The 21324-nt window shown below is 48.5% G+C and overlaps 1 protein-coding gene across 6 annotated transcripts in view; it reads right to left on the reverse strand.

The window, feature by feature from the left end:
* The window catches only part of Dapk2 (death associated protein kinase 2), a 103943-nt gene that overhangs the window by 41202 nt on the left and 41417 nt on the right, over nucleotides 1-21324 (reverse strand). For 5 of the 6 annotated variants that reach the window (XM_063256936.1, XM_003480195.4, XM_063256935.1 and 2 more), the window contains exon 3: nucleotides 15734-15955. In XM_063256936.1, coding sequence (XP_063113006.1) covers nucleotides 15734-15955 — 222 coding nt within the window. Of the gene's footprint in view, nucleotides 1-15733; nucleotides 15958-21324 lie in introns of those variants that run through there. The other variant, XM_063256937.1, reaches the window with a different exon arrangement.

Raw genomic sequence — 21324 nt, forward strand, 5'->3', positions numbered from 1 at the left:
CAGCCTGAACTGCACAGTAGAAACCATGTCTAGAAAGAGAGAGATACAGAAAGAGAGAGAGAGAGAGAGAGAGAGAGAGAGAGAAAAGAAAGAAAGAAGGAAGGAAGGAAGCAAGGAAGCAAGCTGGGGATTTAGCTCAGTAGTGTAAGCACCTGCCTGGCAAGTGCAAGGTCCTGAGTTCAATCCCCGGTACAAAAAAAAAAAAAAGAAATGAAAAGAGAGAAACAGGCTGGGGTTTAGCTCAGTGGTGTTAAGTGCCTGTTTGGCAAACATGAGATTGTGAGTTCAATCCCCAGCACCAAAAAAAAAAAAAAAAAGAAAGACAGAAACAATTCCAAGATAGAATCATTAACCCAAAATGAAAACTTCTCAGCCCATTCATATTAGAACAAACAAAATGAGAAAATCTGTTCAAGACAGAATAGATGCACGCCCACAGGCTGCTTGACAAGGGGATCAGTCCAGACCAGGGTGTTAAGGGAAGCCAGGTGCCACTCATCAGGACAGCAGGCAGTTCGGCCTTCCAAACTGAACCTGGCCCCGCTGCCCAAGACACTGGGAAAATGGCCCTGAAGTCATTTCAGAGTCCTGACCCTCTCCCTGCTAGGGCCACAGTGCCAGGGAGAGGACAGAACCTCATCCCATGGATGCCCAGTGCTGCCCCATGCCGTGGGCTCTGCTCCCCACACCCCTTTGCCACACTTCTCAGCTGCACTGGGTGTGACCTCCCTGGCACCCACAGTGCAGGCTCCATGCCAAGCAAAGCTGCAGGGCACAGGGGTGGCTGCCTCCATGTGGATTTCCATGGGTGCCACAGACAGCTGGGCACTCACGGGCACCGTGGGAATGAGTAGCCCGGAGTCCTCAGATTCCAGCCCAGGGAGTGGCGGAAGGAAAACTCCAACCTGCTAGTGGCATGAGGGGTGCCCAGTGAAGCCACACAGGGTGGGACCTCTGAAGGGCAGAGCAAAAACCTACTCTCAAGCCACAAGGGTTTGCACTGACGTGAGACCCATCCCAGGTCTCTCCTTTGGAATGGGAATGACCAGCCTACCTTGGCCCACCGTCTGGTTTGAGAAGCAAGGAACGTTTGGACAGCACGGTGTACACAACTGAAGTGCAATTTGCCTCAGAATGAGCCAGGCTTTGAATCTTATCCGTGACGGATTTTGATGACCTTGGCTTTGAAATGTGGATCTCACACAGGAGTTAGTGGAGACCTTGGTTCTCTGAGGATGGAATGAATGTATTTTACACTGAAGAGGACAGGGCTGTTTGGGGCAGGGATGGAATGCTGCAGTCTAAACAGACTGAGAGATGATAGAGAGGAAGGAGCCCTGAGCAGCACTAGAGACTTAGGTTCCAGCCCTGCTACCGACCTTAAATAACTCATTTGGTTTCTCTACTCGGGCCTTGATTTTCTCACCTGCAAAATGAGCAGACTAGACAAAATGACCGTAAGTCCCTTTTCTTTAGGTTTATAAAACGTAGCCTCTACATGGGTTCAAGAGACTCTAGGCATGGTCCCTAATTAAACAAGCTGGGTGTGGGGGTGCAACACCTGTAATCTCAGCGCGTGGGAGGCTGAGGCAGAAGGATCTTTGTGGGTTTGAGGCCAACTTGGGTACATAGAGAGTTAAAGGTAAATCTAACTGCATAGTGAAACTTTATCTCAAAAAGACAAAAAACAAACAAAGAAACAAAAAACATAAGACCCCCATTCATTATATAATCTCTAAATAAAAACTGTGTAATATACTTCTGATTTTTTACACTTCCCTTTTTGCACATCCCACACTCTTCCACCCTAAGGTTGATAGGACAGGAAGACCCACAGGGCAAAAGCCTGGGACTTAGGGCAGGCAGATAAAACAGGAGTTTTGGCTTGGTCAATCTGGCCGCCTCCTGGGCTTACTCATTCTCTGACAGATGCCAAGATATCCAGCCAGCAGGTGCTGCTCAGAAGGGGAGATCACCCTGAGGAAGGGGCCTGCACTGAAGGGCCTGGGACGATTGGATCCCCTGCAGAACACATTTGAAATGCAGATCCCCATGTCCCAGCAGAGACTTTACCAAATTAGATTCCTCAGCAGAAAAGTCTAAGAAGCTCTATTTTTATAATAATAATAATAATTTAAGGCCGGGGATTTAGCTCAGTGGTGTAAGTGCCTGCCTGGCAAGCCCAAGGTCATGAGTTTGATCCTTGTCACAATAATAATAATAACAATAATAATTTTAAATCTCCCACAGAATTAGAAGAGGTAATAGTCAATGAAAGCTACATCCTTTATGTATATTATCTCGTTTAATCATCACTGGAACCTACAAGCTAAGGATGGACTATTATTTTCCTGTTCCACAGTTAAAGAGACAGAATCAGAGAGGATAGTGACTTTCCCATAGTCACACAGCTAGTAAGAGGCAGAGTCAGGGTTCAAGCCCAGGTAGAATGATGTCATCACCACATTATACTGAGTCTACTCAAATGAGTTTTTCCTCTCTTCTCCCTCTTCCTTCATTTCTCCCTCCTCCTCTTCTTTCTTCTTCCTATTTTTCTTTATAAATAATGGAACTAGAGATTGAACGCAGGTCCTTCACTCTGAGCATATATATATATATTTTGTACCTCAAATCAAAGTCATGACCTTATTGCTTGCCAAGCAGGTCCTTGTGCTGCTGAGTTATATCTTATTTTTAAATTTTATTTTTTAAGTTTTTCTTAAGACAGGGTCTTACAATGTATCTCAGGCTGGCCTTGAACTTACTTCATAGTCCAGGCTAACCTCAAACTCACAGCAATCCTCCTGAATCAGCCACCCAGTGCTAGAATTAAAGCTATATGTTACTATGTCCAGCCTATATGTGTGTGTGTGTGTGTATGTGTGTATCTACATATCTATATATATATTTTTAATTGGTACTGGGGATCAAACTCACAATCTGGCACTTGCCAGGCAAACCCTTGTACTGCTAAGCTAAACCATAGCCACCCCCAGCCTATATTTTTAAATGTTAAAACAGGTCTCATTAAAACATTAAGTTGCCCAAGTTGGGTTTGAGCACGAGGTCCTCCTTCCTCAGCCTTGCAAAATACAGGGATTATAGATGTGCACCACCACATCCAGCCTCAAATGATTTTTAACATGATCAGAATGGCTCTGTCCTGCATTTAGGAATTATTCTTTATTATTTAGTCCATTCTAAATAAAGAGTATAAAATGAGTGTGGTGGTGCATGCCTGTAATCCCAGCCCTTGGGAGGCTCAGGCAAGAGGATTGTCATGAGTTCAAAACCAGCCTGGGTTACATAGTAAGTTCAACACCAGCCTGAACTACATGGTAAGACCCTGTCTTAAAAAGTGTGAAAATCTTCTGTAATCCCAGCACTCAGACAGCTGAGGTAGAAGAATTTGCTGCAAGTTTTAGGCCAGCCTGGGCTACACAGTGTTTTTTTAAATATATAATTTTTTTGTCTTTTTCTTTTTTATCAGTACCGGGGATCAAACTCATGACCACACACTTGCAAGGCAGGCACTTATGCCACTGAGCTAAATTCCCAGCCCCATACATAGTGTTTTGAAAGCCAGCCTGAACTGCATAGTGATACCTGTCTCAAAAAGATTTAAAAAAAAAAAATCTTCTTTACTCTTTTCTTTAGAAATGCCCAGAAACACAACTGGACCCACTTGATAATTTGAGTATAAGCAAAACTGGGCATGATGCTGTGTCACAGGAAGAACACAGCAACATTTATGATATGTTGGTACATAAAGAAATGAACCTAAACCTATTTAAAGTTCTTGTTCAGTGCTACCAGCAACACTTACCACTGTGACAGAAGCCTTCTATACACACTGTCTCACATATAGTCATTAGTGATGTGTTGCATGAACACTTGAAATAAGGCCATTGTGGCCAGGTGTGGTGGGGCATACCTATAATCCTAGCGTTCTGGGAGGCTGAGGCAGGAGGATCACAAGTTTGAGCCCAGCCTGGGTGATTTAGCAACTTAGCAAGACCCTGTCTTAAAACAAAAAAAATTTTACTCATGAATATTTTTTATTTTTATTTTGGGTGGTTACTGGGGATTGAACTCATGAGCTCGTGCTTGCCAGGCTGGCACTTATGCTACTGAGCTAAATCCCCAGCCCTAGTTTGTAGGGAGCGGCGCAACCGCCCCGCTGCTGTCTCCCCGCCTCTCCCTCATATGGGCACATAATGCACCTACATTAACTATAATCCTCTCCTACTCATGTCACGTACACGGACATGACAATGACCCATCAGAGATCACCCCATAGCCTCTTCCTGTCCCACCAGCCCGCCCCTGCCCTATAAAAGCCACAATCACTTTCTCAATAAATGAGACTTGATCAGACTTCCTCGACTTGTCTCTGTCTCTCTGTCTCCTGCCCAGTCTGTGTTAATCCCCATTCCTTCTCCAGGAAACTGCCCCGCGGATCCAGATTGACCCACGAGCCGGGTCAAGTGGTGCCCGTCGTGGGGCTCCTGGCACGAAGGGCTCAACAAAGGAGCCGTCCTGAGACGCACACGTAAAAAGGAAACTAAGAGTTTTGTGCGTCGTTAGAGTCATGGTAAGTGGACGGTGATCCTTTCCCTTTTTTTCCCCCCGGCATGGGTCAGACATTAAGTGATCATAAAGGCTTTGTGTCCGGTTTAAGTAAAGCTTTAAAGACAAGAGGGATAAAGGCTAAAGAAAAAGATTTATTGCAGTACTTTCAATTTATTCATAAGGTTTGCCATTGGTTTCCTTTAGTGGGCTCTATTGATGCAAAAAGATGGGAAAGAGTAGGAGATGCATTAAAGGATTACTATCAGGTCTTTGGCCCTAAAAAGGTCCTGGTTACGGCCTTTGCCTACTGGAACCTAATCTCGGAGCTACTTACACAGCGCTGCCGAGACCCTCAAATTGATGAAACAATCACCCAAGGTGAAGCCACCTTACGTGCTTCCGCTTCGCCAACATTGCTCCCTTCAGGAGACAAATCTAAACCTTCTCGCCCCTCCAATGAGTCAAATGATATGTTAAAAAAGCCCCAAGACGGTGGCCCGCCACCAACCGAGCCCCTACCACCTAAGGCCCACCACAACTCTTTATGTCCCAACCTGGCTCCTTTACAGGAGGTCGATTGGAAACAATTAGCAGAAGAAGCTAGCCGACATCACTCGGACCCTATTGTAGCCCCCGTTTCCATAAAACTACCCCCTCGCTATGATAAGACACCCAAATTGTCCGGCCCCTCTACCGCGCTTCTCGACTTAGAGTCAGAGATTCATGACTTGCAACAACAGGTCCAATTAGAACAAGAAAAACAAAGACTCATTCTGCAACTCCAAACTTTATGGATGAGCCATTTAGACGCCACCCCTAAGATGGCACCAGCTTCTAAAATGGCGCTTGCCTCACTTCCACCACATCAGGGTGGGCACCTCCCCAAAATGGCATTTCTGGTGACAGAAACAAATGTACCTCCCCAAGATGGCACCGCACAGCCACAAGACAGCACCGCGCCGCTAGCTCCACAGGTCATCAGGACCCATACACCATTCACAGTGGCAGCTTTAAAAGAATTAAAGATAGTAGTCACCCAATATGGCCCTACAGCTGCTTTCGCTCTTGCTGTTTTAGATTCTATGACCATTTATTTGGATCATTCCAAATAAATGGAGGGATTTAGCCAAAGCTACTCTCTTCGGGGGCAATTATTTACTCTGGAAGTCTGAATTTATGGAACAAATGTGAAAATATTGCTAGAGATAATGCCGCTAGACAAAACCCCTGGACCCTTCCCATGTTAACAGGAACTGGGGGTTTTAACACCAAAGAGGCCCAAATGAGATATGATCCTGGCCTTTTTGCACAAGTTAATGCGGCCGCTACCAAAGTTTGGAGAAAGCTCCCCTCCGGGGGTGATGTAACCTCCTCCCTCACCCAGATTAGACAAAAGCCAAAAGAGTCATTCTCTGATTTTGTCAACCGCCTCATACAGGCGGCCAAGCACCTTTTTGGCACCATTGAAACTAATGTGGCCCTAATTAAACAATGAGCCTATGAGAATGCGACATCAGCTTGCCAAGCCGCAATTCAGCCTCATAAAAAGAAGGAAGATCTATCTGGCTACATACGCCTATGCGCCCGACATAGGCCCCGCCTACCACCAGGGTCTAGCTATGGCTGCCACAGTCAAACAAGTCTTTGTTGCGCAAAAAAAAAAAAAAATGGTAAATGCTTTAAATGCGACCAATCAGGGCACTTTGCCCGGGACTGCCCTCAAAGCAAAAACAATTTCCAACAAACCCCACAAAAAAAACCAGGCCTCTGCCTTAGATGTAAAAGAGGGGATCACTGGGCCAATGAATGCTGGTCCAAAAGGGATTTCCATGCCTCTACCCATGCAGGGAAACGGGAATCGGGGCCAGCCTCAGGGCCCCAACTACTACCAAAAATCTGGGGCACCAAGGTTTATTCAGGCCCAAAACAATCCATTTCAGACCTCATCAGGGCAACCCCAGGAAGCGCAGGACCGGACCTCTGTTCCACCTCTGACACAGTATTAACCCCTGATATGGGCCCCCAGGCCATCCCCACTTTGGCCCCCCTCCCCCTGGATGCACTGGACTTATTATAGGGTGCTGTAGTACCACATTAACACACTCACTGGCTGCACCACCTTAATGCCCAGTCCCTTCACCTCCTCCATAAAATTACCCATGACCAAGCCAGACAGATTGTAAAAGACTGTCCATCCTGTGCTATCCACCTACCCGTGCAACACTTAGGGGTTAATCCAAGGGGCCTTGTTCCCAATGCCCTGTGGCAAATGGATGTCACTCATATCCCAGAGTTTGGCATCCTAAAATATGTCCATGTGAGCGTCGATACATACAGTGGCTTTATCTTCGCCACCCTCCAAACCGGAGAGGCTACTAAACATATATCATTGCTCACATGCTGTCAGCTTTATCAGTGCTTGGAAACTCTCATCAACTTAAGACCAACAATGGTCCTGGATATACTAGCACTTCCTTTGCCCACTTGTGCAAGTGCCTCAACATCCTCCATACAACAGGAATACCTAACAATCCACAAGGCCAAGGCATTGCTGAACATGCACATTGTTTTCTCAAACTCACTATTGATAAAGTCAAAGGGGGATCATGGTACCCTATCTAAGGATCCCCCAGAAATATTCTATCTCATGCCTTATTCATCCTTAATTTTTTAAATTTGGATGCTTCTGGACAGTCAGTAGCCATGCGTTTTTGGCATACTGAAACACAAAAGCAATTTGCTTCTGTACTATGGAGAAACCCTCTGAGTTCATGGCATGGCCCTGACCCCGTTCTCATATGGGGATGTGGTTCAGTGTGTATATACTCCTGCCAAGACAAAGAGGCTAGATGGCTCCCCAAACGCCTTTTAGGCAAATTAATGAGCCAATTAATGATAACCCAAAAAAGGCGCAGGAGTAAACACATACCCTGAGGCAACTTCTTGTGCTTCCTTACAGAAAATACCAAACTGATGGATTACGTGGTGCCTTCTCGAGATCCTCCTTGGATCACCCTTGACCAATGGTGGATTTGGACCTCCTGTCACCAATGGCCTCTAACCCTTTTGCCACGCTCTGGGGAGGGCTCTTCCCCTCCGGGGGCCCCTAGCTGCCTTGTTGCTTCTCCTCTCTGTGGGTCCTTGTATTTTTCAGAGGATTATGACGCTCATTAATAACCGGATAGACACGTTTATGGCAAAGCCCATTCAGGTACACTATCACCAGCTGGAGATGGCAGATCAACAAACCTACCAGGAAAGAATTCCCACAAGTGGCCCATATGACAATGTGGCCTAACTGCCCTGAGGCAATGGACAGGCAGCCAGAGACGGGCAACTAGGACATACATGCCACACCACAGCCCGCCTAAGACAGGCACAGGACCAACTGCTGTCCTGCAAGCCCATGACGGGTAAGGCCTGGTTGGGTCCATGTAATGAGGTCCTTGACCTAAGACAGGCATTGTCCTCACAGGGCCTGCCATACTCCTGATTAAAAAATATAGAAAGGGAGGAGATGTAGGGAGCGGCGCAACTGCCCCACTGCTGTCTCCCCGCCTCTCCCTCATATGGGCACATAATGTGCCTACATTAACCATAATCCTTTCCTACTCACATCACGTACACGGACGTGACGATGACCCATCAGAGATCACCCCATAGCCTCTTCCTGACCCACCAGCCCGCCCCTGCCCTATAAAAGCCACAATCACTTTCTCAATAAATGAGACTTGATCGGACTTCCTCGACTTGTCTCCATCTCTCTGTCTCCTGCTCGGTCTGTGTTAACCCCCATTCCTTCTCCAGGAAACTGCCCCGAAGATCCAGATTGACCCACGGGCTGGGTCACCAGTTCTCATTACTTTTAGTTTAAAAACTAAAGCCATTCATTTTCCAGTAAACAGAGCTTTACTGTTGAAGTAGGACATCATTTCACTTTAACCACTGCCTCACATACAAGTTGAGACATTCTAGGAGTATAAAACACACACCAGATTCTGAAGACTCAGTGCAGAAAAAAGAATGTAAAATTTCACATTAAATTTTTACACTGATTACATGTTAAGGAGGTTAACACTGTATATATGTTTTAAATGAAAAGATTATTAGAATTAATGCACTTGCTTCTTTTTACTTACTCAATACAACTACTAGAAAACCCAGAATTACATACACGGTTCATGTTACATTCCTCTGGGCCAGCACCAGTAGGAAGCTATGGCCTCTTGAGCTTACTACCAATTTACAGGGGCCACAGGGGATACAGGAACATGTTAAACAGCACCACAAAGGAAGAGGTCAAATTCAGACAACAGGATAATCAATAGGTCACAAGACCTACGTCTTCCAACACATCAACAGCATCAGGAAAGAGGAAGGGCAGAGAGAAGGGGGAAAGGGGAAGAAAGGATGAGACGAGAGGGTGCATAAAGCACCCTCTGCTCAGAGCAAGCCAGGTGGCTGCCCTGGTGTTGGGGATGAGGCTGGTGAAATTTCCTCCTTTGGTGAGGTTGTCCTGTGCCCCTTCTTCTCCTCATCCCTGTGGCCGCAGCCACTACTTCAGGTATGACCTTGGGTCTGCTTTGCAGGCTGGGGTCAAAGGGCCAGGTTGGGAGCCTGGTCCCTCAAGATTCAGCCTAGCCTTTGCTTTGGGTGGGGCATGTACTTTGCTTCTTGTGAAACCTAAGCAAGAAAACACTTCAGGTGGGGGCGTGAGTGGGAGCTGAGAAAAGTGCTCTGAGGTGAATACTAAGCCCTGGAGTAAATACCACCACCTCTATGTGCTTTCCCAAATCTTGGCTCACCTAAGTCTCGTCAGCTTCCTGGGGGTATAGATGGAACCTCTGCCTCATTTGTCAGAGATGAAATGGAGGTCCCAAGACAGCAAGTGATTGCCCAGGTTCACACAGTTAGTAAGGGTGTCCCTTTCACCATAGTCTCTCATGTTGCAAAGTCTGAGCTGCTGATGCAGAAAGGAATGGCTCATGCCATGGTGGTAGTACATGCCTGTCATCTCAGCACTCAGGAGGCTCCACCAGGAGTTCAAGGCATGCCTGACTTGCATAGTGAGACCCTCTCTATATAAAACAACAAAACAAAAGGAAAGGACAGGAAAGGAAACAAAACAAAATGAAATGAAAGCAAAGCATCCCAAAGCACCCTAACCTGGGGGGATAGGGCTGACAGCTTTGTCAACTGTCTCTGCACTTCCTTGCTCTGCATTTCAAGACCTGTCTGCCTCCCCAGTGACACCCCTTGTGCTTCCACAAGACCTAGTGTGAGAAAGCTATCCAGACTTTGATGAGTAAAAGAACAAAGGAAATAAAATACTAAAAAATCAGTAAAATGTAGAACATAGATTACAACAGATCAATATTTAGATACTGATTTAGGTAGAGATGGTGCAGGCTGGCATGGGCACAGCCTATCTAGAGTGCTCTGCCAGGGTTCAAATCCATGGTGCCACCTCACACATGCAGGGACCCCAGCCCCACCCTTGTCCTGTGCTCCCAGCTCCAGGCTAGGTGGGGGGAGGCTGCAACCTCTGGGAGATCCCTCAGGCTAGAATCACAGCCCTATGAGTCCTACCTGAAATAAAATGTCACATAAATAGAGAGATCATAGTATGATGAGCAGCTATCCTGTCACCCAATATTGGGTCTTGATCTAGATTTTTGATCTCCCAAATGAGTGTATGGCGGAGGTTTAAATAAAAAAGAGATAAATTTTATGATTTTTTAGGGCTCCAGGAGGATCAAAACCCTTTTTTTGGCTCACGACTCTGAGGGCTATGACAAAGACTTCTCTGGATCAGCCAACTTTTATTAGGACCAAAGACAAAAAGCGGGGAAACTGAGGAAAGCACAGGCCATGAGCAGGACCTTGGAGTCACTTTAAGGATGTCTCTTAGTAATGAATCAAGTCCATTTAGTAGCACTGTCTTATCATGAATACATGGTAGACGTGAGACTGTAGGAGTAATCTTTGCAGTTGCAGTCTCTATCTTGTTAATTGGAGTTGGAGCTCAGTGTCCACAGCTGTGGCCTTATCTTGTCCTTTGAGGTATCTCTGGCCTCACAGGCCGCTATAGGTCTCAGCCAGGACCAGTGATTCATAGAGGTTCACTTACTATGAATCAGCTCCTGTCGCCAGGCAAAGGGCCTACGTCTAGTACAGATTCACAGATAAACATAGCCAATTAGTTAAATTTAAATTCTGCTCAGAGCCACCTTATAGTGGTCTGCAACAACCCAAAGCCACTGACATGAAAGCCCTGTCTGGGTGAGGACTGGGAAGACACCTAGGGAGACATGGTTTCCTCCGGATGAAGAAGAGGACAGGCATTGCCAGCCTCAGAAGTCCTCCCAAGGGAAAGGTGAGAGGCTGCACAATCCTGGACATCAGGCTGGGGACATTGGGCCAGCACTCAGGTGCCTCTGTTCAAAGCCCAGCAGTGAGGTTGGGTTTTGTTTTCTTTTTCCTACTAATATAGTTCTTTCTTTTCTTCTCCTTTCCTCTTTCTTTTCCTTTCTTTTTCTTTCTTTCTTTCTCTCCTTCTTCTTCTAGAACAGCACTAGCATACTTTCTCCCTCTCTTTCGAGACAGGGATTTCTGTGAGGGGTACAGCTCAGTGGTAGAGCTCCTATCTAGCATGTGCAAGGCCCTGTTTCCAATCCCCAGTCACAGCTCTGGCTGTGTTCCCCAGGCTGGTCTGCAATGGCCATTCGTTGGCACAATCTCACTCTTGATACCTTGTTTGGGCCCAATGGGTATAGCTCAGCACAGTGCTGCACTACAGGGCTCAAGGGACCCTCTGTTCTCAGTCTCCTGTGTAGGCGGGACTCCAGACAACATAGTTTCCTCCAAGAGTGGCTGGACTGTAAGACCTCTGCTCAAAAGTCATTTCTCATCTTGCAATTTTCTCTTTTCTTATTCTAAATCTCTCTAGCTCTACCGTGAAAGCCTGACCTCTTCTTTTCTCCTACAGTCCCAGGATTACCCTTCCCTCCTCACCTGACCTTAGTCCCCTTGCTCCCTACAGGGTTCCAGGATTCCCCAGGAACATATGTGCAGACTTGGGGAGCAGGCAGTGGTGGGGAGGAATGGGCTCCTGGGCAGGGAAGCCAGACTTGGCTTGTCACCACCACCCCACTGCACTGGGCCTGGCTGTCCCTGGTATCCAACTGCCAGGGTGTTACTTGCCACAGCCTCTGAGCCAAGGGCACCCCAAAGCCATCAGGGCTGCAGCAAGAGCTATCTTGCAGGGCAGATACTCATCATTCACAGCAAGCTCAACCTCGGACGCAAGTTAATCCACTGACATGCTGAAGATATTCTTTTTACCAATCTATATGGACGACTATGAATCCTCCCCAACTTTGCCTTCAACAGCCAAGACAAGAAGTAGCTGCTTTTAAGGAGGTGGCAGGTAGGACAATGACCACAGAATGGAGCCTGAGTCAGGGCAGGATATGTCCACCTAGAACTGGCCACAGGAACACAAACCAGGAGGAAGTCCCACACCACACAGCAGCTGCTGAGGACGGAGTGGGATGGGGCAGAGCCAGCCCTCAAACCTCCAGCCAAGCAGGTGGACATAACACCACGTTCAGCTACTGGCAAAGCTACTCACCTGTGAGGACACACAAGGATCAGAGGCCAAGTGCTCCCAACTGGCCCACGCAGAGTGTGTCGGACTGAAAAATGGTGGTCAGCTTAAACACCTGCTCAACTGAATCAGCGTGGTGCTGAGCATAGATGGCCCACCTGAGGACTGTTGCCAGCATAAAAAGAAGACCTGGAGAGGAAGAGTTAAGTGTTGTTGGTTCTCTGTAGCGTTGTTGTTGTTGGGTGTTGTTGATTCTCCTGTTGCTGTGGGTTCTCCTGGAGGAGCTTGTCAAGCTTCTTTCCTGATACACACCTGGCTGTTCTCAGAGGAGAGGAGCTCGGGGCCTTGTCGCTGAGAATGGCTGTGGTTCACTTGCAGGAAGCTCTGGTCCTTATATTGAGCATTGTTTCCCAGTTCCAGAGAGGAAGATATATGCTGCCCAGTTTCCAGGAGCACCTTGTCACACTGGCTTCCTCATATGAACTCAGCTGTTCTCATTGTTGGAGCTTGGGACCTCACTGTCACTGAGGATGGCTGTGGTATTTTTCAGGGGGGCTCTGGTCTTTTCTTTGAGTGTTGCTTCCTGGCTCCAGTGCAGAACCCTCATCCTGCTGGCACAGATCCTTCATCCCATTGGTGCAGACATTCTAGTTCCCACCGCTGACCTTGGGATCAGATCCATGAAACAGACTTGCATGAGTCATTGTCATGGGCTCTAAACCTCCAGCTGGACTTGTCGGGGCACTGTCATGGGCTCTAAGTCTTCAGCTGAATTCATGCAGGTTATTGTCATGGGATCCAGGCCCTCAGCTAGATTCTCTAGGATTCTCTGGATTCTCTCTGGATTCTTTAGTGTGTAGACAGATTTCCTGCACTTTCTTTGTATTTGGCTCCTTGGGTGACCATTATAAATCATACTATGAATTATGTGTCCTGTATGTAATTGTTTTCCTTGCAACCCCTGACTACAACAAGGAGTCACCAAGGCAATACACAAAAGCCCGGGGACTCATCTCCCAAGAAGCCCTAAGCCTTAGACACTGGGTTTAGGTCCAGTCTTAGCAAACTTGGGTCTTTTTCCATCTCATAAATTCTTAGCACTCCACCGACAGTAATCCGACAGTAATCCGGGAGCTGTAAGACAACTTGGTTGTGGAGAAGACAGAAACAGAACAGACAGAACTCAGCAAGCACAGCAGGCCAAGCCAGGTGACAACTGGTTGCATGGATTGTGCACCTAAGGTCCCAAGAGACCGCATAACTACTGGCCGATCCTGAGCTCTGCTGGGAGCAATGGGCTTAAGAGTGTCCCCCAGCCTCCCAACCCTTGGAGGCTGCCCACCTGACAGCAGGCAATTTCTCCAGCAATGAAAGAAGGTCTAAATACAATGACAATGGAGCAAGAATTTATCACTCTAAAGATGAATAAATGATGACATGTATTTTAAAACAAAATACCCAGGGCAGGCCAGGCTGCAGGCAAACAGGAACACTCCTAGGTGCCAGATAAACAACTCCAACCCTCTGTGAGAAAGGGCACAAACAGCCTAAAAGCATTAGCCTTTGACCTGGTCCTCCCACTCCTGGGGATTTCTCTGAAGCAGCCAATTCAAAAGCAAAGGGGAAACTTGCAGGAAGAAAGTTGTTCTATCAGTAGTAAAATCTGGAATAGCTAAAGAGCTTGGAAAATAAAAACCAAATGTCCAGCAGTGGGAAATACTGGTATGTAATTCAACGAAACACGATATACTCATTTGAAAGAAAAAAAAAGACTACTTGTGGAGTTTTGTTAACTGGAGGGGAAAAGTAGAGCAGGAAATTATGCAAGTACGTTGTATACAAACATAAGGATTGATTGGAACCACAGAGAAACTTAAGCCGCTATGTTTGCAATATATGATTATGAATACCTGTAATTTCCTTCTTTTTTTTTTTTTTTTTTTTGTCTTTTTGAGACAGGGTCTTTCTATGCAATTTGGGCTGGCCTTTACCTTACTTTGCAGCCCAGGCTGGTCTCGAACTTTCAAGTGATCCTCTTGCTGGCCTCCAGTGCTGGGATTACAGGAGTATACCACCACACCTGGCGATACCTGCAATTTCTTGACACCTCAGGTGAAGTTTTCTTTTTTGTTGTTATTTTGTTTCCTTGAGGGGTGGGGACAGGTTTGGAGCACAGCCTTTGAGAGATGCAGCTCTAGCCTTCCTGGGAAGACAGGCTTGTCACTGTCTGTGGGAATGGGGTGTCTCGGCCTCAGGACAGGCCACTGGGCTGCCCATCAGGTTCTTTCTGGCTCAGGTAGGCGCAGGCACCAATTGTTTAAGGGGCAGGGAGATCCATGGGAAAAAGAAGACATTCAATGTTGGACAGGAACCAGGCATGGCCATTCCATGCGTTTAAACGTTGGGATGGGTAAGGTAAGAATTAAACGGAAGATGTACAAATCTCGCTCTGTTGCTTAAATCAGTGTCTTGCCACTATCAAGATAGTTCTCAAATTAGAATAATCCATAGGCAGATTAAGGACAGCTGCCTAGCTTAGAGGTGAGACCTAAATGCAAGAATGAAGTGATTTGTTCAAAGTCACAAAATCAGAGACTGCTAAGACACCAGCCACCTCTGCCCTGCTAACTGGTCACATCTATGAAGCTCATATTTCAGGTCCTGCTGCTCAACTGGACACAGCAACTGTGACTTATGCCACAGCCCAACTCAGGTGCTACTGTGTGCCCTTCGGCCCATCCCCGGAGATGCCTTCGGATGGATCAACCCATTAGTCTCCATGTCACCTGTACAAATTCTCCCAAGTGCTGTGACATCTTCTCCAGCTAGGCCACAGTAAGTCTGTCCTGCCTTATGCTCAGCTATCTGCACAAACCATGTCGATTCCAGGCCTGGCTACAGGACCTGTCAAATGACCTGGCCTCTTGTGTTCCAGTCTTTACCATGGGGACACTTCGAGTGTGACAGCTGGGTGACAGCACTGGGATGAGGATTAAATTAGTGCTCATTGAGGTGAATAGAAGTAACCCCTCGAGGGGAGTAAGACCTTCCCTCATCACAGTCACTGCGGGGCTCGACCACATCACAGATACAACGCAGCTCACAAAGGCTTGGCTCCCTAAATCGAGTGATCATAATGGGATCAGATAGCCCAGATGCAGGGGTCTGTCCCCAGCCAAGGGCTCAGGAGGGCGTTACGGGACCCAGAGATCAGAGCAGAGCCCCTGTGATGCTTCCTCTGCTCCCCGACTTGCCCTCCTCTCAGGCCCTCCTCCAGCCAGAAAATCACCCAGTGAGACCTGCCTCTTCCCTTCAGTCCCTAGGGGCCGGTGAAAGCCACACAGACAGGACCCGGCCCGCCATGAAGCAAGTTCGACCATCCTGCAGCCCAGTTCCAAGAGCAGGAAGAAAGCAGCCGAGGCTGAGGGACACAGCCCACCACAGAGCTCGCTTCCACCATCCCCCTACCCCCACTCCGGCCCCGGTGCCCTGCTGGCCGCTTCTGATGCCTGTCCAGCAGCCCACCCACCCACAGGTCCCGCAGCCACTCACAGCTCCAGGATGAGCACCACGTCTGTGCGGTTCTCGTAGACGTCATGCAGCGTGATGATGTTGGGGTGCAGCACCTGCCGCAGGATGCTCACCTCACGCTCGATCTCCTTCCGGCACACGCCCCGCCGGCTGGCTTGGCTCTGGCGCTTCTTGATGAACTTGGCTGCAAACTCGAGCCCCGTGCTCCTCTCCCGGCATTTCTTCACGATGGCGAACTGGCCGCTGTGGGGACACAGACCCACTCGATCAGGATGTCGCTGTGGTCCCTGGGGAAGTGATTCCCCCACCCCCGGGCCAGCTATCGAGCTGTTCTACTGGGACAGGAAATCAGGCCACCGACCAGCATCCCCATGGGGATGACAACCAATGACCCAGATACAACATGGGCTGATTTCCTTTCCGTGAACCTTTATCTATGTATGAATGCTTTATCTTTCATAGGAGTGAATCTGGGGTTCTTTTGTTTTGTTTCACGGCACCGGCACTGGGGATGGAACCAGGGCCTGCCCCCCATCTACATCCAAGGCCCATTTTTTTTTTTTTTTTGGTCTTTTTCCTTTTTATCAGTACCAGGGATCGAACTCACGACTGCCTGCTTGCAAGGCAGGCGCTTATGCCACTGAGCTAAATCCCCAGCCCCCCCCCCCAAGGCCCATTTTTAATTTTTGATTTTGAGACCAGGTCACTGAGTTGACTCAGCTCACACTTGTGATCATCCTGTCTCAGCCTCCCAGAGGTGGGGATTCCAGGCATGACTGCCTGGTGATTCCCATATGCAGGGTGTACACTGAGGCCCCAGAAAGCACCTGCATGACTAGGACAGCACAGTTCTGTTCTCAAGAAGCAGCTGGAACCCAAGTCTAAGCTGCTCAATGAAGTCACCGTGTCCACAACAGGCTGGGCTGGTGGGGTTCTGATTGGGGTACGTGTTGGGGTACATGTTGGTGGGGTTCTGATTGGGGTACATGTTGGAGAATCATCATAGTGGGTTGTCCTCACGCTGTGACCCACAGCTGTGAAATTAGGAAACTGAGGTCTACGGAAAGGTCAAATGGCTCGCCTGAGGTTATCACAGTGTTTACAAAGCCAGCTGCCCAACCTGCTGTCCATGAGGCTCGCCGATGATTACAGGAGTTAAGACCCATTGGGCATCAGCGCCAGGGCTGGGCCTGGGACTCCTTCAGTTCAGGGACCAAGGCAGCATCCACGAAATGGTGACCTTGTGGGAAGGACAGATGGCCCTGAGCCAGCTCTCTGAAAGCTCCAGGAAAGACCTTCCCCATGGTGGCCGTGGGGTCACTTATCCAGCCTATGCAGGCTACAAGCACAGCAGATCTATGTCTTGGGACCCTACCAGTGGCCACCACTCCTGGAGGTCCTCCTACTGTCCTTCCACACACCCCCATACCCAGGGTGTGGGTAACTAACTCAACTTTAGAAGGGGTTACAGACTCCCAGACCTCAGGTGTGCTCTCAGAGCAGCTCTGAGATAAATCTCTACATGACAAGATCCTCAGGATATTCACCCGAACTTCAGAAAATAGCACTGTACCCAGAGCATTCTATTCTTAGTGTAACCCTCAGTGACATGGCCTTCAAAACAAGCTAAGTGACACAGGAGAGTGAAGTTGAGCAAGCCAGGGACAGACGCACCAACACTCTAATGGTGTCCTGTGGCAGGTGCTCTGCAGAGGCTGCCAAACCCAGACTCATGCAGCTCTACATCGCCACCCCCAGCCCAGCCACTCTTCTCTGCAGGGCTGAGCAGGAAGGGCAGTGACAAAGGCACAGAAGACAGGTGCTCAGGGAACTCCGGGGAGGAAGAGGCCTCTGGACACTGGGCTGGGGAGCAGGGAAGGCTTTCTGGAGACCACTGACGCCACAGCTGCAGCACCTGAGCAGCCCAATACTGGCTGCAAGCCAAGTGCTGACGCAGGTGGGATGACACCAGACTGAATGCATGCACCATGATCCCTAACACAGATGGCCACTTGGAGCCACTTCAGGCCTCAGGGACATCAGGTACCTGAGTGGGAGCCAGCAAACACTTGACGAAGCTTCTGGTCCCAGACACTTGAGTCTTAGCAGCAGAGCAGCCACAGTCTTCTCCTCTGACACCTCCAGAGGCCGCTGGAGGGGCCGGCAATTCTGAGTTCCTATAGCCCTCAAGTTCCTCCTTGGCAGAAGGAGAAAGTGAGCCTTCAGGCTAATGGGTAGGGTGTAGGTGACAGAGCTCACAGGTGGTGGCAGGGAGCCGGGTTTGGGACCCAAGAGCCCCAGTTCTCAGCCCCAGCCTGCACTGAGTACACAGGGACTTGGGCAGGGCAAAGGCAGTTTTGTAAAGCTGAGCTAACGTTTTGTGGTCACCTGGGTGAAGCATCTCCCTCAGAGGTGAACAGAGGCAATTTTTGATATTGCATGCCTGAAAAATTCCTCAAGCTCTCAAAAAAGCAAATAAGTGTTTTCTCTCTCCTCCTGCATTCTCTCAACGTGAGAGCAGCAACCAGGCCTGTTCTTCCCCCTGCACGAGGAGGCATTTAAAGAGGGTAAGGGGATGAAGCCACATACCAAGCACCACTCTCATGGCATCCTCTGCACCCCAGCTCCCCTTCCCCTGCACAGAGCACCTCCTGCCAAGCCAAGCCCCAGGTTCAGGCAGCAACAGCAGACATCAAGGTCAGACAAGCCTGGCCTACTGGACTTACTGATGCTTCCTTATAACCAAGTCCCTATCTATTCCCGAGTAACAGTTTCTCCATCCGTAAAATGGGAATCACAATTCCCTGCTACACAATTGTGAAGAATGAAAGTATCGATGATATTGGTCTCCAGTAAGCACTGACAACAGAGTCAGGTTAGGCTGAACGACAGGCATCAAGGCCAGGATTTCTGACTCAAACAGCCTAAAATATGTGGTCAAGGAGATGGCATAAGTTTAGAAGTTGCTTCTGACCAGGGATGTAGCTCAGAGGCAGAGTGCCTGTCAGGCAAGCACAAGGTCCTGAGTTCGATTCCCAGTATTGGAAAAAGGCAAACAAACAAAAAACTGTTTCCTACTCCCATGTTTCCACCATATAACCAGAAGTGGGAACATCTGTCTTGTAAGCAATCAGTCAACTTTTTATCATTAGGGTAGCCAGCGCAACACACAATGGTATCCCCAGGGCTTTTTGTTGATTGTATGTTGTTTTGTTTTTGAGACAGGGTCTCACTATACAGTTCAGACTGGCCTCAGAGATCGTCCTGCTTCAGCCTCCCAAGTGCTGGGATTAGTTGGACCACCAGTTCCTCTGAGGAATTTAAAAACTACTAGAGCCAGTAGCTGAGAACCCATCACACAGAAGTCACCCAGCAAGTGGGTGAGCGGTGGGTAGCAAGGGCCACTCTGAATTAGGACACAGCAACTCGGAGTTATTCAGAATAGGAGCAGAGGAGAGCTAGCTAACCATTTACAGAGGTCATTGCTGACACCAGTTCAAACATCAAGGGAGTAGGGCTGGGGATGCAGCTCCGTGGTAGAGCACCTGGCCCTGAGTTCAGTGCCCAGCACCACAGGAAAAGAGAGTATGAGGACACTGAGGCACTGCTCCACATATGCCAAGCCCACAGAGGCCAACTCCTCCTCCATGGCGAGAGGGAACAGCTGATCCTTGGTCCAGGAAAACGAAGAGCTCTTGAAAGCTCAGGAGCTCAGGAGCTGCCTCCCAGGCTCAAGGCTCAGCTCCTCTGTGGCTTTGCTCTGAAACCTTCCTGGACCCAAGGTGGCATCTCACAGGTTAAACTCCCTTGTTGAAAAGGGAAAAGGAGCATAACTAGAAAAGTGTCTTAGTGCTTGGAAATGTCTCGGCCTGCCATCAAAGCAACGCCTGAGAAAACTTCCTGTCAGAGAACACCAGAGAGGGAACACGAAGGCTAACCAGTGAGCCTCTGAGCAGCCTGTTCAGCAACCTTGTCAAAAGGGGACAGCGGGGGGGGTCACTGGCAGAGTCATGACATAATGTCCCAGAAGGGCCTTTGCCATTCAGCTGCACACAGGCAGAGGTGTGGGTGGGGAGTCTGGGGCCAGAGACTGGCTTGCACAAGTCACGTAGGAGGAGGAGGGTTTGCCAAGGGACAATAAATCCGTCCCTTTCCTGTCATGCTGGCGCTCCCTGCCATGCGTCAGGAACCCACGCTGCCTTCCAGGCTCAAAGCTCAGCTCCTCTGGGGCTTCGATCTGGAACCTACCTGGGCTCAGCACGGCACCTCACGGGGGCTCCCCTGTTGTCTGAAAAGGGGCATAACTAGAACAGTGTCTCAGTGCTTGGAAATGTCCCAATCTGGCTCCTAAGGCATGCAGGACAGCCTGGCTCAGTTCCTCAACAATTCTGCATTGCTGAAGGGGACCTGCACATCACACCACGGGGTGGACTGCACAGCCATGCAGGCATTATCTAGCTACTCCCTTCCCAAGCCAATTTTCTCTTCCCAGTTCTGGGGAACCACACCTAAGGTGCCCAAGCTATATCCCCAGTTCTTTTTGTAGACCTGGGGATGAACACAGGGCCGTCACCCTGAGCTACATCCCTTCCCCTTTTTAAATTTTGACACAGGATCTCGCCAAGTGGTTAAACTACCCAGGTTAACCTTGCACTTGCATCCTCCTACCTCAGCCTCCCTGAGGGCTGGGATTGGAAGTGTATGACACTCTTGACCCTTTTTACTTTTCATTTCTGAGGCAGGGCCTTGCTAAGTTGCCCAGGCTGGGCTCAAATTGGTACTCTCCTGCCTCAGCCTCTGGAGGAGCTGATATTATAGGCATGTGTCACCACATCTGGCTTTGTAAGTTAATTTTATACTCATTCTCTCTTTAAATATTTGTGGGCATTATCTTAGTTCTGTTCTACCACTAAGAAAACTGAGGCTTGAAGAAGTTAAGTGATTCAGATAGCAAAGCCAGGACACAAACGCTTGTCTGCTGACACAAGCTTTAGGGAGACTATCAAGGTCTATAGCAGTGTGCCAGGTAATGAGGAGATACCTCCCCCGGAGGGAGGACAAACACCCCAAAATCTAGGAGGAGTATTTTATCATCAACATTGTTTAAAAATGCCTGCACATGAGAATAATAAAAAGTCGTGATTTTACTAATTAACTGATCAATTTGTGGTGCAGTACTGGGATGAAACCTAGGGCAATCCCCCAGCTCCTTTTTAATTTTTTATTTTGAGACAGGGTGACACTAAATTGTTAATGCCTCCCTGTGTGCTGGGACAACAGGCATGTGCCACCATATCTAGTTCCTTGCTTGATTTTATTAGGTGTTAAATTCTCAAAAAACAACAGAGCCCTAATGGCCGCACGAAGGTGGACCCTTTCCATTGTCCTCACCCTGTAAGCCATGGCTAACCAGACTCATCCTGTTACCACCCAGCTTGGCCACAGAAGCTCTGGAAGGCCTTGGATCTTTCTCTAAAGCATGAATTGAGGAGCCTGTCTCAAAACCAGGTGGAGGCAAGTGGAGTTGCACAGAATACAGGGATGCCAGGCAGGGACAAGATGCCCTGCAAGGTGAGATGTGTCAAATGGGAAGCCCTCTGAGGAGAGGGATG

This window comes from Cavia porcellus, unplaced genomic scaffold, assembly GCF_034190915.1.
Source record: "Cavia porcellus strain 051 isolate PalLab524CR breed Dunkin Hartley unplaced genomic scaffold, mCavPor4.1 scaffold_10, whole genome shotgun sequence".
NCBI lineage: Eukaryota > Metazoa > Chordata > Mammalia > Rodentia > Caviidae > Cavia > Cavia porcellus.